Genomic DNA, 16,933 nt, shown 5'->3' on the forward strand with positions numbered 1-16,933 from the left:
CCCTGCCGTTGCCGTTCTTACGGCGACAAAAAAAAAGCCCAGAAAAAGACCCGACGAAAGAAAGCACTCACAAAGAATGGAAAAGAACTAGTAGAAAGAGCCGCGGCTTCAAAGAGATCAACATCGAAAAAGAACTGTGACATCGGGCACTCTAGGCCGAGGTGGATGTTAGAGTAAAGGATCGCTACTGATGCGTGTCGTTCTACATCCTCCTATCTGTTCATGACATCGCATTGTGTCTTATCGCATTGTACATTGTGTGTGACTTGTTCAGATAAAAATATAACCCAACCATGTTATGTTATATCTGTACACAGCTGACCTTCTATGAAAGCCTGAATACTCATGCTCACTGCGGCAAGCATGTGACTCCAAAGGAATTCCTTCGATTTATCAAGTCTGGTTGATAATGTGTCTTGAAAACTTATTTCAGTGTCTATAAATATAGCTCAGTTGCCCCACCAATATTCCTAGCTATACCATAGCCTTTATAAAGGCTATGGCTATACTTTCCGTCCAATATACGAGCCGCCAGATGACAGTATGGAGAAATAAGATCTCAGGTAATCGTTACCGTGGGAGATGTTACTCAACATTTGTCACCAGAAATGAATTCGTCCGGGCATGCTTGGAAGGAAAGGCCTGCTTCGCCAGAAGATGACGATGAAGAAGACCCAGTTGATGCTATGATCAAGAAGACCGGCTGTCTGGAGGAACACAACAACGTACAAGTACGAAAGCATTGCCTAAAACCCATGTTTTACCTCCTACCAATTCATTCAATGCAATTTGCATCGTATGTGTATGAAACATTTGTGTTGTAGGCCCACATTGCGTATCTTGTGTCATTAAAATAATAGAACTGCCGAATATGCGAATATTATTATCACTCACCTCCTGAATGTATCTCATAAAATATGTTGGTATAAAGTTAACCCGGTTCAGTCAGGTGGTGATAAAATTGGATTTCCACAATATCAGATGAACACTGTCGGTCAAATAGATGAAGTGGTAGCCTGTTAATCGAATTGTCCTCACATCGCTTTTTAATTCGAATATGGCAAATTTTGAAGGCATTTTATTCACTCATTCAACTGTTGAATTTTCTTTATTTCAAAACATTGCGATAATGTGACTGCGGAAAATGTAGATATACGAAAGTGGAAAAACTTCTCACATCTCTCTTTCTCTCTATGTATATTAAGATCTCTTAATTAAGCACCTACACTACAAAAGAACCAAATTGTGTGAAAATGTGACCCTCAAAACTGATGCATAAAAAATGGTCTCAAAAAGTTAGGTATATACCCGTATGTCTTATGTCTCATGACATCTTTGCGGTCTGAATTTCAAGTCCACAGGCCATGATGTTCCTCGTCTTGCAAATAACGTCTTAAAACAAGACCAAAAAAATTGAATGCATCAAAAATTGTCTTGATAAGATACGTTTTACGTCTGATTATTAAGTCGAATAATCGTGATAATTCAATATGCTCTTAAAAGCTCAATTCGTCTCAACTTTAAGATTTAACTTTATCAGTAAGACTGAGATTCCAAAATATCAGATCATATCCTTGTACGGTCTTGAATTATTTTTTTGTAGTGAATATACCTTTGACCTGCAATGTTACAGGTGTTGAAGATATTAAAGTTGAGTTCTACAGTAAATATAAGATATATGCATATGGATTGAGGAGATACAGACAAAGCACAGCATATACAGTAGGCCTACATTGTATCGTTTTCATAACTTATGCATACAGGCTACTACGATGTTCTTGATTGTGGGGATCGAGTAAGCATTTGAGTAACCACCTATAAAATTTGGTAAACAGGTATCAACAAACGTATTAGATGTAATGTTCCACCCTAGTCTTATATGAAATAAATATTGTTGTCCAATCAAACAAATCATCCTAAAAATCACCTTCCTCATAGCAGAGAGAAAACATAACAAGGCATGAGTGTTACATATGTAATGGGGAGGGCTAGAGGATGTTAATTAGCGGCTTATCTCCTTGTTAAGCTTTCATAAACACCGATTCTATGCCGGCATTGTTTGTAATATGGGAACATCATGTCGGCGTATAGATCTGCGTAATAATTGAAACACAATCCCGCTTGTGTTATTGATATAGTATTGTACTCAAATCAAGCTGAACGTCTGACTTTTAATGGTGGTTCCTCTATATCTGTTGAAGGGTATTTGTAGAAATCCAACCTTATCATTATTAATGCTGTCTCAAAAGATGCCAAGGTGCCTTGCGCAAGGTTTTAGTAACATGTTCAATAATGTTGTACCATTTGAGGTGTTCGAGTCATGTATGTTGAGGTGTTTCACTTGTTCTTTTAGGAAAGTAAATTTATGCTATATTTTTTGTATCATAAGTAAGATGATGGAATATCATAGTACTGCTTATTATTATATTTCAAAGGATATGGTGGTGATGAATTTGCAAAATCATGTGAAGGTGATGTATTAGGTTCACAATCTGATACATACAGCCCAAGCTGCTTCAATAGGCTTTACTGGTAAAATTGTATTGGTACTGGTGCTTATTTTTATTTGACTGAGAGGGATGTCCAACAGGTTGCATCAGGGTTCTAACTACAACAGTTTTGTTTTACTATTATTGAAACTACAGCTATACAAATACATCATCTTCTATAACATCTGTCCTATTTTTTCACTTATAAGTCTGTATTTTGTCTTGACCTTTTAGAAACCAACTAGATCAGATGGCCATGACGAAAGTGATGAATTTGTGGTCAGTTCCTTATATTGCTGGGTTGGGGGTCCGCGCTAGAAAAAGGTCGAAAACACCGTACTGAAGCAATATTTTCTGTCAGATTTTATCACAGCCTTGCACGAATGAGATTTAAACTTGCTACTTTTCATTGTTAGTTTTGCATGTTCGACCATCGCGACTGGCGGAAGTGTCAGCAAGAAGTGAAAAAGTTCAAGGAGTGCATCGAAAAATCAAAAAGTTCACCAAAGCAGCAATAAATACTTCTACAATTCAAAATGTCACCAAGACGTGGCGCAGACGGATCGAAATATCCAGAAATGTTGGATTCTATTCTGAAAAACGTGGTGACCATGACGATTCATGACAATCCCAGCAGCAGCACGCCCTCAACCCCGCCGATTAATTGGCAAGCCCTTTCCAATGCGATACCGAACACGAATCCGGAAATGTGTAAAAGAAGGTATATGGAACTGCGGAATATTCGACTCATTGAAAAGGAACAGGTGAGTAAATAGTTATTGGTAGGCCTAATGTGTATTGGCTACTAGGGATGGCCGGAATAAATGAAAAAGTTTTTTTATCCGATCTGTGATGAATCAGTGTTGAAGAAGCACTAAAATTGCATCATATATTAGGAAAAACCACCAAACAATGCACCCACTAGAAATGAAAGCCAGTTTCAGAAAATCGAAGAAAGCATATCGAGTGGAATTGAATAGGGCAATGTTAGAATGGTATGTGGCGGCTAATTAACTGAAATGTCACTGCCTTCACCGTATTTTCCTTGTGTTACATGATATTTATGCTGAAAATCGATGGTTTGCCACCATAGTATTGTTCGGAAAGTATCTCTACTCCGCTGAAAATTGAATTCCATTGCTATCACTATAAAGTAACTCTTAACAATTACGGGTATGAACTTTTCAGTACTGTCGGGATGTAAAAAATCAACCAACACCATTAAACTTGATTCTTGTTCAGACATAGCACTCCAACAGATTAATCTGACTCTACTCCCGATTTCCTGTTAGGCATTCACAACTTCCAATTGCATTTTGTATATATTAGTAGTCATTGATCTCAGCCTTTTTTGACACAAAGATTAAAGTCACAAAAGACATCCTGGAGAGAGGAGAGTAATGACGCTACAGTCGCTATTATGAAGTCCAATATATAGGCCTAATCTGAGGATTAAATTGAACAATTGCAGATCCTGTTCACTGCCAATTGACTTAATGCCAACAGGGCGACATGATGTCATTTAGGCTGTTGTTGGAACGCTGCTATGATCTTTTCAATAAGTTATTAGAAATTTTGTTGTTTTATCGGATTATAGTTGATCCATCCGTTGTGGTATGCTCAGAGATGGCCAAAGTAGTCAGTGTTGCTACTCATTTCAACTCAATTACAAGTAGAAGTAGTGAGACCTGTCAAAATTGCTTCATGTAAATGTAGAAAAGGATAGGTCTGAAAATTATTCGAGTACCGGTATGTAGTTTCAAATGTATATTCGGTCGAGGGTCGCATACTTTTCGCACTTATTAAAAACGGCTAGTTTTGAAATTGCAAAATGTACCTTTGCAACTAACACAAAACAACTCATATAAGTAGTTTGTTAATGACCACCCCTGGGTAGGCCTATGCTAACAGAAATGTGATGAGGTCTTGACATGCATCGGGGTCTTATTTTAGGGCGAATTCGGCTCAGAAACGTTAGTGCAGCCTGGTAAAGAGAACCGTCCGGGCGACCCCTTGTACGACTACGTCAAAATGTTGTTTCATCGCGACGAAAAAGAGCGCCGGAAGGCCGACAAAATCAAGCGGCGCGACGAGAAGAGCGAGAAACAGAAGCCGGAATCGGACGACCAGGGCAACACGGATTGCGAGACCAGGTCGACCACGCCGTCGCCGTTTCCGTCGTCGTCCAACGGGCAGAATTCGAAATCGCAAGGCGGCCCGAGCATGGTGATTCATGTCTGCGACGAGGCGAAGAACTTGAGACAGGATTTCACTTGTCCGAGAGATCTGCTGATTCGGGTATGTTCCTAATATCAACTGACATATGCTGGGATATTTAAAAGCAAATGTTTGGTGTCAGATTCCTTTTTTTTGACAAAGTATTTACTCATAGTCTACAATTTGCGATATTCCCTGTGATGTTCAATGTTTATCCGCTACCAAATCACAAAATAGAATGAGACGTCCATCTTACATTTATATCCGGTTCGTTCCAGAATAATTTTCATGTGCGCTACAGACTTCTAAAAAGCCAGTAGTTAATTGACTTTCAATTTGATTGGTAGTTTGTACAAGTCTGCTGTGCTAGTGTTTGTCGGGGTATTCCATCCCTGGGCGTTAAAAGTAGATAATGTTTTCTAATTTTAACAGGAAATGCGGTATTTTGCGGAATACCTTTCTGTGGATTCTCAACGTCTGGAAGAGGTCGACATATCCGTGCACTGTGACATTCATATTTTCGATTGGCTGATGAAGTGAGTATCGTGCGTAGCGGTCACTTTTGTAGCATTTGCTGACAGCAGATATGACAATGTTGCAACTGGTTAAAATGCTCTGACGACCCGCCAGCTGTTGCTACTCCAATAAGGCTGATTATGCGTCGCAGATATGTCAAACGAGACTCTGGGCTCTTGGAATCGACAGAGCGGCCAAAATTGGAACCTAATAACGTGATATCAATATTGATATCTTCGGACTTTTTGAAAATGGACACTCTCGTCGAAGAATGCATCGGGTATTGCCACGAAAACCTGTCGCAAATCGTGTCGACGCCTTGCAACATGAACTGCGTCAACGAACGGCTGACCGACAGGATAGCGCGGCGCTTCAATCACAACGAGTTGGAAGAAGTGAAGGGTAAGTGCGTGTCGGAAGCAACGCCCTAATTGTCTGGGTACGAGATCCATGACAAAATTGTCACCGTACCTGATAACAAATAGGCCGACATATACCAGACGCGGCTATTGAGATTTGCATCGGTAATGAGGACATACGGTATAAAAGATTTCTCGAAATCTGTAAAAAAGTAACAGCTCTCTTCCGGTGAAGAGAATTCAGCCTGCAGAAATGTGTTCTGCTGGATTTCGTTCACAGATGCATTACATCATGATTACAAGCAGAGTGGGAGGGATAGAAAATTTAGAATTATAGTTACATTTTTTTCCAAGTCTGATTAGAAATAGAATTACTGAATTCGCGAAAACCCGGAAATTGAATTCAATTCCGAATTAGAGAGAAATATAACAAAAATCAAGAGATAACTCTCACAAGCATGAGTATAACAAATATTTTGAAACCTAGCTTTGCAAATTTCTCACGATGCCAGAATGAAAATTAGAGAGCAATAAAATGAGGGCGTGGAAACATTCAACAAATTAAATTAGCATTAGATTACCGGCATTTCGCTGTAATTAATCTAATTATACAACTACAATTTTGTAGTTGTCCAAGTCTGGTTTGAAGGCTTCAGATTTCAGACTCAGACAAATGTTATGCTATACTAAAAACTTTTGCACCTGATTGCAATGTTATTGCCGGACAAAAATAGTTACGCGCGGTGACTCGTAAATTCCCACCGACGTTTCGTTCTGCAGATCGCAAAGACAAGTTCAAGAGTAAATTGTTTTGTCGAAAAATTGAGAAGCTCTTCGATACGACGTTTGAAAATCCCGACTCTCCCGGATACGCCGCCTCGCTCTTCAAGTACGCGTTGCAGAGTCACTTTTTCCAAAATTTTATCTTCAGTAATAATCATATCTCGGCGAAGATTTTGTGAATGCTGCGAAATTTTTCTTCTATTCATGTGCCGTAACCCTCGGTTTCATATAATTTGCGTTATCATTTTCAGATGCAAGTATTGCGGTAAGGTGCTTACGTCGGAGCAGCAATCCAAAATGCCGTGTACCAACACGCAAATGTGCATCGACGAAAGGTAAGATTATCGATTCTGGCATTGGAATTCATTGTTTTACGATAAAAATTAAATTTTGGAGAAAACTTCTGCAAATTTTAGTAAAAGTAATTCTAATAGCCATCACTGATTCTTATGTTATTGCTGGCTATGTGTACTCGGTTGGTCAGGATTTGTTTACATGTACTACAGGATCAGTATAACTTGATAGCGTGTATCGTTATTCAACTCAACACAGTGCTTAATTTCAGAGGGCTATTGTCGTACGAACATAGAGCTGACCCTCAATGGGACGTGTCCCACTTCATACTCTCCATCCACGACGGATTGAAGAAATGGGGTCTGGTTTACTGGAGATTGTGGGGTATTGTAAATCAACTGAGTTGTTCCAGGTATTCGGACTTATTTACACTTAGGATTACATCCCTTGTCGTTTCTTTTTGCCAATCCCCCTTCTAATCGGCCCCACGTAACCTACGGGTTGTAGTTCTAATTTGCTGTGACTTGTGACTCATTTCATCCGTAAAATTAATGATACCCAACTTGGGTCGTCCGATTATTTTTTAGGTTTTTTTCAGGCATATTTTATTCGAGGCGAAAAAATAAGATAAATGCGGTTGAGAATGTGAAGGCACAACAAATCTCGAAAATATATAAACGATGAACTACATTCAAATAACGTTATCAAGCGATCGTACGCGTTCTGCTTCAAAATTTCAATTTCATCAGGAAAAATATCACGACTCTTTTTTTGGGCCACAAGAGTTTGATGATCTGTGTCGTTAATTTAGACAGGTCGCCTAAAAATGTGTCGGGAACCAGGGTTGCGATGACTCGAGTCACGACTCAACTCGCGTCAGGCTTGAGTCACGATTTTCTGATGGCTCGACTTGGACTCGAGTCATTGCGCATGACTCGAACCAAGTTATATGACTCGAGACTCAGACGGCTAACACCGACATTTCATTGTAATTTGGAAGAATAGTAAAGTAACCACACTATTGGGATTTCGTCTGTTGGTACTGGTACTCGAAAATGCGACCAGAAACTGCTAAAAGTGAGGAAAATTAACATATTTTAAATGCGAACCTTTCGATATCACCAAACAGAAAGTGGGTTTAATAAGAATTTAACTGGAAACTTGGCAGTCAACGCAATGGACTCGGACTTGACTCGGTGGTGAATTGCAAATGACTCGAGTCAAAAACATTAAACTGAGATTGACTTTTGACTCATAGCCTTGTGACTTGGTTACAACCCTGTCGGGAACCACTGATACTGGTTGCGACTCCCACTGTAAAGCCGTAACTCTTATCTCCGATACTTGCGCTGAATTATAAGCAAGCAGGGTCTGAAATCCACTTATCAACTATCTCTCTTTCCTAACCGGAAGTCGGTTATGTCTGTGCCATAGCATAATTATTGACTAGTGTATTGCTTATTGTTCTCCACGTTAAACACCCGATATTCCCGTACCGTTTTCAGATGTGATCAGACCTTCCAGCTGTGCGATTTCGGTCATTGTCAATACCACCCCGAGAAGCCGCAGTTTCGGCAGATGGTCGACATGCAAGTCAACGACAACGCGGTGGGGACATATCCTTGCTGCAATCAAAGGGTTCTGCGCTTCGATCCCACCGGCATGAGCAAAGGTAAGTTCTCGTTGGTTTTCGAACTTATGAATTTCTGCTAAATGTTGATAGCACAGGTGGCCAGTAACAAATTACCGTAATTTTCCAAGTATAGTACGCCCCCATGTATAATACGCACCCTTAAAATGGCATGCAAATTCTGGGAAAAAGCCTGTGCCCATGTATAGTACGCACCCTGCATTCGCAGCACATGAATAGTTGTGTTTCGGTATACGATGTGATTCTGTTTTGCGATGTCATTGTTGAACGAACATGACATAGCGTTCACTTATCATAAAACAATTAACAGCATTGTCTCTTAACGATAGTAGATAACAGCCAAAGCCTGCGAGGCCGGTTACAGATGCGATTGCTCAGGCCAACGGTTATGTCGTGCGCACCAGGCCTGTTGGAGATGCGACTGATTAGGCAAGCGATTATATCTTGCGCACATGGCCTCTTGTTTATGCGATTGTTAAGGCCTGTCGTTGAGGCGATGAATTAGCGAGGATCGCTGCGTGCGTGTGCACTGTGTAGCAATTAACGACCTTAATTTCGCTCGCGTACAAACATGAAGAAAGGTGTGATTTCAAGTTTTTTATCAAGGGAGATTTTCTCAAGGCTTGTTGTACCCATGCATAATATGCACCCCCTATTTTAGGGCAAAAAATCGGTAAAACTTTGCGCATTATACATGGAAAATTATGGTAATAGGATTGTTCAAAACTCGACAGACTGCGAGATCTGGTTGTGTAAAGAATTGAGCACTCTATTTCTACTCAGGTTGCAGGTTCAAGGATCATATCGTGACATCCGTCGACAAAAAGCGAAGAAAGCTTCTCGACGATCTGCAAAACTTTAAAAATCTAGTCACTGTCGATAATAAAATGTGAGTGTTTTGTTTTTCGAAACGACAGTCCGTATCGGCCATGTTCTGTACCAATGTAATTTAAGTAGTATGTCTATAACGCAGGGACACCATGGGTAGCGCGACATTGATGTGGAATTGTTTTGTGGGTTACTCACAACTAGTAATGTTTCACTAAATATGAGCGTGAACTGGCCAATGCGGCATGTTGAATTCGAAACTTGGCTCTTGGTATGTATGTAATAATGTATTTGGATTAGGGAGTTGAGTTAGGTTTAAAGTTGGGGGTTAGGATAGGGGGAGGAGTGCCGAATTCACCAATTGCCAAATTCATTGGCAACCATACTCAGCTTTATTCATTACAGTTACAACTCGATTGTGATTTAATTATTTAAATCATTGTGCCCGGCTCTACATGCGTCCAAAGATTTATACTCTTGTTAACAACTTGATTGGTAAAGCTAAAATTACAGACCTCATAGGCCTACCTATGCAAAATTTATAGTTTTACGTTTATTTACGCAACTTCTTTACTTTTTCAGAAGTCCTGTGTCGAGCGACTTGAACATCTTCAGCGCAGAAGAGAGGACTTGCGGTCTGCCGGAGCCGACGTCCACCCCGGCTGAAATCGCGTCCGCCCCGCCGCCACAGCCGCAGCCGAAATTGTCTTCCGTGTCGCTGAAAGTGCAGCGTACCGTAAGAATCTTTTCGATTCGTTTTCGGCAGTTTGAATCGGACTTTTGAGACTTTTTTCAAATCTAGTGTACTTTCCCACTTACATCGAGAGGTGTCCCACGTGACCATCACCAATCGATGTTACCCATCCGCATGTTGAAATTTATGGTGTTGATTGTGGGGTAGGGTTGTCCATAATTTGGAAAATGTCAAAATTTATGCGTATCCATGTCTCATTCTATAGATTATAGTTAAAAAACGTCAATGAACCTGCAATAAGCTCACAGGAAAGTCGTTAACATTTGTCTAAATGCGTTTGAAAGTAGCTGCCGTAGAGTGGGCGTGTCAGCGAGCATAGAACGGCAAGCAGACTAGTAATCACGAAATCACGGCGTTTGATTGACTAATCTGCTATGCTTCAATGATCACGACGTTGGCGGCTTGTTGATCAGCCGGTCAAGGAGTCGGCTGACGGCGGTGATTCTGTAAGTGCATTGTAGGTTGGTCCGCAGCTAATGATTTAGGGTTGATTCAGAACATGTTGAGTTACGAAATACATGATGAACTAAGAACAGCTACTTCACAATATCTTTAAATACATGACTGGATGGCTTATTGTGAAGGTAACCGTTGTAGCCTGTATGCCTTGATTTCATTGATGGAAAGCACAAAAACACGCGGAAAAATAGTGCAAAGGCGCTTATGCAAGTGGCAAACAAATTTCTAGTTTCAGAGGGGATGTACCATCATTGAATACAAATATAAAGCTTGACATTGACACTACTTTGTCTGATCTTATTAGGCTGTTGTCGTGGTACATAATTGAAATCTTGAATGCTGTTAAGGGCTGGATGAATCAGTCATTTATGCTTGGCACTTGTCAGATTCTTGCAGCATAATGAATCATACCCGCAAGTGCTGTCAAAGTCCTCAATGATGCCGGGCAAAGAGCTCTAAAGATAAGCACAGACTATGCTGGTAGCACCAGCAAAAAGACAGTTTGCTTGCTTTGCTTAGCATGTCCTTAATGAATTTAAATCATTACCGGAATGAATTTAAATCATTACCGGCTGCATAACGACTAATGCTTGAATCAAACCAGACATGGACATTAACAATATGAATTGAAGCGGTGTGGTAGTTACATTCTTCTTCAGAAATCCAATGTAAGCCACCTGGTCGGCCCACATATCTTCTGAGCATACAGGATTGTGTCCAGCATCCATCTCACATGTTATGCTGCACCAGTTTGGTGATGTCTAATATGCCTTACCTGCACCCAGAAAAGCAGGACCACTTGGCGTAATCTCAAGCATATCATATAGGTATTTCTTGGATCCATACTTAGTTCTATAAGTTCACAATCATTCGCTGTTTCACCTCTGTCATGCATGTAAGAGGCTATTGTTGCTTAAACCCATCGTTACCTAGTTTTAACACTAAAACATTCAATGACCAGATGTCTCGTTATATTATTAAATCACCAATGTACAATGCGCTTACAGAATCATTGCCGTAAGCGATCTCCTTGGACTAATAGAAGCACATAATCAGCAAGCCGCGGTGGTCGTGATCATTCAAGCATAGCTGAATAACCAATCAAGTGACGTGATTTTATGATTACTAGTCTTCTCGCCGTTCTATGGTCGCTAACACGCCCACTCTACGGCAGCTACTTTCAAACGTATTTAGACAAATGTTAACGACTTTCCTATGAGCTTATTGCAGGTTCATTGACGTTTTTTATCAATAATCTACAGAATGAGACATGGATACGCATCTTTTTTGAGATTTTCCAAATTATGGACAACCCTATTGTGGGGAACACTTCTCGACGCCAATAAGAATCTACACTAAACCTCCTTTTTCAGGGTTTTCATCAATTTTGTCTTCAATTATGTTTAGGTGTCTCCTTCCGACCAATACTACACCGGGCTGGGCGACAACAGCGAGGAAGATACCGGGGAGGAGGAAGTTACGAAACGCAAGTTTGTGAAACCCAGCACGTCGTCGCATATGTCCACTATATCAAAGTCTTCGCTGTCGGACGCTACCGTCAAGTCGCAGCAGCCGTTCTCCGCGGCTCTCGTGCCAAGCTCGGGACCGGGCAAAGGGCCGGCGGGACTGAAAAAGTATGTCGGCCATCACGCTAAACCGGTGGCTCTCAACCTTTACTATCATGAAGAACTCTCACGCTAATCTACAAGCCTTCGCGAAGCTAAAATATGCACTAAGTAACTACCCCATCTAATATATTACAATAGAATACAGGTGCACAGATTGAACCATGCATCAATAACAGTGTTACAGGAACAAAAGCATTAAGCACAATTTTCTCTCAAAACAAAAATATGACAATGAATATTTACTTCAAATCATTGCGATTTCTGCTGTATGAGTCAGGCGTGTGTCTTGACCTCCGAGAAACCCTGGAGACTGTCTTAGACAACCACTGAGGTTAATGTGAACCCCGGCCATAAATCGCTAGGGTGGAGTGAAAAAGGGAAAATTTTGAATTTCAAAACGGACACTTGATATGTGGTGCCAAATTTCAAAAAAATAATTTCTATAATAATTTTGGGCTCGTGCACCCTCTAGTGGTCGTGCAATTGCACCGAACGAGCCAAAAATAGCTAATTTCTCTATATATTGATGACCGCTTCCGCTAGAAAGCTGATTTTGGGCTCAAAAGATGCGGAAGCAACAAGTTTCTATCTCACTTCCACAGAACTTTGTCTTGAAAATGAACAGAAAAAAAGTTACAAACAAATTATTGATTTTTAGACCATTTTTCGGTAAAATTAGGCACTGTAGCAGTGGTACGAGACCAAGAGCGTGTAGTGATCGATCTTATGACTGACAACTCCATATTGGAAACACATAAATTGCTAATCCATATTGAAAACACAAAACCATCAATTCTATATTGAAAAAAGATATATTTCGAAGATGGTTTCACTACCAGAGTATTTAGTCTGAGCAAATTTTGAAATCTTGTTTCGTATTAAAGGATTTCATCTGCTTTCGAGACTTCAGTTTTTGTCTGATTAGGCCATCTCTACGTTTAAATCCCAGCACATGGGCAGATGCTTTGGTCACCACTTTAACGTCTCTATCCACTGCCTGGTTGTGCCAAGGATGTTTGAAGTGATGACCTTAGATTTTCCACCTCGAGATATGGCGAGTTTTGGATTGCTGGTGGCTGTTCCATATCTTTTGATTCAAGTTGACAATTTAGTGGTATGATTTGGCCTTGATGTTGATAATTGGGATTTTAAACAATCTGATTCTAGTGTCAACGTTGTTTTTAGGTTTCGTTTCATTAACATATCCTCCTTCAAAGTCGCTAATTGGAATCTGGTATTCCGTTTGATCTGCTGATAGCTGTAATCTTGCAAGTCTTCCAAGGCCTTCATCGTCATCACCGAGCATTCCCAAAAAATATTATCCGGATGTGCTTTTCGTTGTAGCAAAGGTAGTGCAAGGTTGCGAATTCGTGTATCACAAAGCTTTGCAATATGGGAAACTATGTTGCACAAGTTTTTAGCACCATCAACAATGGAATTGTGCCTTTTTATTTCAAACCATGACGGAAAATAAAACTCCATGCAGAATTGAGCAAGATAATTCAGATTGCTCTGTCGCACATAGAAACTCAAAATTTGGCATGTTCTATGTGCGACAGAGTCATCCATCAGGTAATCTGAACTATCTTACTCAATTCTGCATGGAGGTTTATTTTCCGTCATGGTTTGAAATAAGAAGGCACAATTCCATTGTTGATGGTGCTGAAAACTTCTGCAACATAGTTTCCCATGTTACAAAAGCTTTCTGATACACGAATTCGTTACCTTGCACTATCTTTGCTACAACCAAAGGCATGTTTTGCACATCTGGGAATGTTCGGTGATAATGATGAAGGCCTCAGAAGACTTGCAAGACTACAACTATGAGCACATCAAACAGAATATCAGATTCCAATTGGCGACTTTGAAGGAGGATATGTTAATGAACCGAAACCTAAAAACAACGTTGACACTAGAATCAGATTGTTCAAAATCCCAATTATAAACATCAAGGCCAAATCATACCACCAAATTGTCAACTTGCACTAGAAAGATGTGGAACACCCACCGGCAATCAAAAACTTTTCATATCTCGAGCTGGAAAATCTAAGGCCATCGCAATTAAGGATAAATCATCCTTGGCACAACCAGGCAGTGGAAAGGGACGTTGAAGTGGTGACCGAAGCATATGCTCATTGCCCATGTATGGCGATTTGAACGTAGAGATGGCCTCATCAGACAAAAACTGAAATCTCGAAAGCAGATGAAATCCTTTAATACGAAACAAGATTTTAAAGTTTGTGCAGACTAATACTCTGGTAGTGAAACCATCTTCGAAATGTATCTTTTTTCAATATAGAATTGATTTTTTTGTGTTTTCAATATAGATTTGCAATTTTGTGCTTTCAATTTGGAGTTGTCAGTCATAAGATCAATCACTACAAGCTTTTGGCATCATATCCACTGCTTCAGTGCCTAATTTTACCTAAAACAGCCTAAAAATCAATAATTTGCTTGTAACTTTTTTTCTGTTCATTTTCAAGACAAAGTTCTGTGGAAGTGAGATAGAAACTTGTTGCTTCCGCATCTTTTAAGCCCAAAACCAGCTTTCTAGCATAAGCTGTAGTCAATATATAGCGAAATTAGCTATTTTTGGCTCGTTCGGTGCAATTGCACGACCACTAGAGGGTGCACGAGTCCAAAATTATTATAGAAATTATTTTTTTGATATTTGGCACCACATATCAAGTGTCCGTTTTGAAATTCAAAATTTTCCATTTTTCACTCCACCCTAATAAATCGCAATGTCTATTTTTGCTGTCGCGTCTTCTTACATTCGTGTTTTTTCCACTGTTTTATGATTTTGGTAGAAGTAGCAGTAACGCCGAAAATTTCTGCTGAAGTAGAAGTACCGTAAGTAAAAAAAGTAGACATTGTCGGCCTAGTTTTGCCTAGAAAACTGGGAATAATAAAACTAGTCTAAAAACGTGACCAATTCATGAAGCAGTAGAAGCAGGCAAAATCTAATTGAAGTAGAATTAGAATTACTTCGTTACTGAGCGCCTTTCATTTTAAGCATCTCATGTCTTTGTCGCCTGTTGGAATCCAACGGACCCTTAGTCGTGTTCGTCGTAATTAGACGGTAAAACGGCACGTTCTGTGGGCAATGGTAATGGTGGAGCTCATTTTAACGTTTAACAGACCTGCTGACAATATCCCGTACCGGTATATATTTTATGCCCATGCTTATTTGGTCACATGCAATCGACATTTCATATTTTCCGAAACAAGTCCATAGTTGCGCTTGTAGCGTGAAAATTTGAATCGCACCCCGTTACGATCTTACTGCGGTTGTTTTAGAATTCTATAAACGCCTGCCTGCTTACTTTCTTATGGTCAAGCTTCTATCTCACTGATTTGAAAATCGTCTCACTTGCGTCCAGACGGCCGCGCCACCTTTCTTCACGCAAACACCAACAAAAAAAATCTCCGTCATTTGTAGGGGCAAGAAAACGCCGCCGCCAACGGACGGCACCCCGTTCAGCAAGTTTCCGTCGAAGCAAAAGTGGGACCCCGCCCGTTCGGTTCGCTGGAACCAGGACGCTCAGCGGGAGGAGGACATGAAAAGAATTCAGGACATGACGACGCAGCTGATGAGGCAAAGGTGAAATCGATAGCTTCCATGCGTATTGTGTTAACGACGTTTCTCTTCGTTGCAAATGCGGGGCATAAGAGAGATTGTGGAATGCTACCTTGAATTGAATTGGCGGCATTGTGGTCAGCATTGATACTCGAGCAGAATTAGAATTAGTCCTACTCAATTACCAGGGTTGTAAATTGTAATGACTCGAGTCACGATTTTATGATGACTCGACTTGACTCGAGTCATTTTCTCAAAATACGGAATTGATTCGACTCGAGTCAATCTGTGCATCGACTCGACTTGGACTCGAGTCATTGCGCATGACTCAAACCAAGTCACATGACCCGAGAATCAGACGGCTAACACCGACATTTCATTGTAATTTCGAAGAATAGTAAAGTAACCACACTGTTGGAATCTCGTCTATTGGTACTGGTACGTGAAAATGCGACCAGAAACTGCTAAAAGTGAAGGAAATTAGTATATTATAAATGCGAACCATTCGATATCACCACACAGAGTTATAAAAAGTGGGTTTAACAGGTCTTTACCTGGAAACTGAGCAGTCAACACAATGACTTGGACTCGGACTTCGACCCTGTTCTCGCTGACTTGGACTCGGACTTGACTCGGTGGTGAATTAAAAATGACTCGACTTGACTCGAGTCAAAACTATAAAAGTGAGATTGACTTGTGACTCGGAGCCTTGTGACACAACCCCGGTACAAAGAGAGTAATTTTGCCTAAGAAATGGTCCAAAAACAAGATCGTTTGAACAGTACAACTTGAGTGTTCCGAAAAATGGGAGCACTTCGTTACTGACCACGTCTGGTGTGCAAGTCTGTATATCATATCTCACTGCAGCAACACTACATGTTACCGTACTTTATTCTGTTAATAACTTGCTTAGGATTTGAATAATTTTGGTTTTCCCTACGCAGAAGCGACAGAAACGACAAGACGAAGAACAAGGACGCCCGGGACTATCCGGGCGGTATTTTCTCAAAGTTAGAAGCCAATTTTTATGCAAATCTGCGATCGAACACGGGCGGATTCAGCGGTCGTCAGCCGGGTGGCAATAGCAACAGAGACCCCAGAATTAGGGGAAGGCCGACCCAGGTTAAATACTGAAGCGGGCTGGTTCTGTTTATGGCTTCATCTGCTTTTTACGTTGCCGCAATCGCTCTTGTATAAGACGCACGTCAATTTAGTGCCATGATAAAGATATATGTCAGCTAGAGCGATATTTTAATAGTCATGTTGACATAATCACAGGTGTGAATGAGAAGATCTGTGGGAATATTTTGTTCGCATGTTCAAGATTTTAAATTAAAAAAAAGTGAAATAACATGAAAAAACTGTGTCTTATACA

General features: G+C 40.4%; 1 protein-coding gene across 1 annotated transcript in view; it reads left to right on the forward strand.

Moving 5' to 3' along the window:
* The first annotated feature begins 590 nt into the window (after positions 1 to 590).
* Positions 591 to 16,933, forward strand: part of LOC145441832 (SANT and BTB domain regulator of class switch recombination-like) — a 31,006-nt gene continuing 14,663 nt past the window's right edge. Inside the window, exons 1-14 of the mRNA XM_080319777.1 lie at positions 591 to 731; positions 2,906 to 3,253; positions 4,443 to 4,787; positions 5,139 to 5,242; positions 5,374 to 5,624; positions 6,362 to 6,470; positions 6,616 to 6,699; positions 6,930 to 7,070; positions 8,164 to 8,330; positions 9,093 to 9,198; positions 9,720 to 9,873; positions 11,758 to 11,984; positions 15,421 to 15,582; positions 16,503 to 16,680. Coding sequence (XP_080175903.1) covers positions 3,026 to 3,253; positions 4,443 to 4,787; positions 5,139 to 5,242; positions 5,374 to 5,624; positions 6,362 to 6,470; positions 6,616 to 6,699; positions 6,930 to 7,070; positions 8,164 to 8,330; positions 9,093 to 9,198; positions 9,720 to 9,873; positions 11,758 to 11,984; positions 15,421 to 15,582; positions 16,503 to 16,680 — 2,256 coding nt within the window. The 5' untranslated portion in view covers positions 591 to 731; positions 2,906 to 3,025. The remainder of the gene's footprint in view (positions 732 to 2,905; positions 3,254 to 4,442; positions 4,788 to 5,138; positions 5,243 to 5,373; positions 5,625 to 6,361; positions 6,471 to 6,615; positions 6,700 to 6,929; positions 7,071 to 8,163; positions 8,331 to 9,092; positions 9,199 to 9,719; positions 9,874 to 11,757; positions 11,985 to 15,420; positions 15,583 to 16,502; positions 16,681 to 16,933) is intronic.

Source organism: Botryllus schlosseri, chromosome 6, assembly GCF_051294905.1.
Source record: "Botryllus schlosseri isolate E-star chromosome 6, Bs_hap1, whole genome shotgun sequence".
Lineage (NCBI taxonomy): Eukaryota > Metazoa > Chordata > Ascidiacea > Stolidobranchia > Styelidae > Botryllus > Botryllus schlosseri.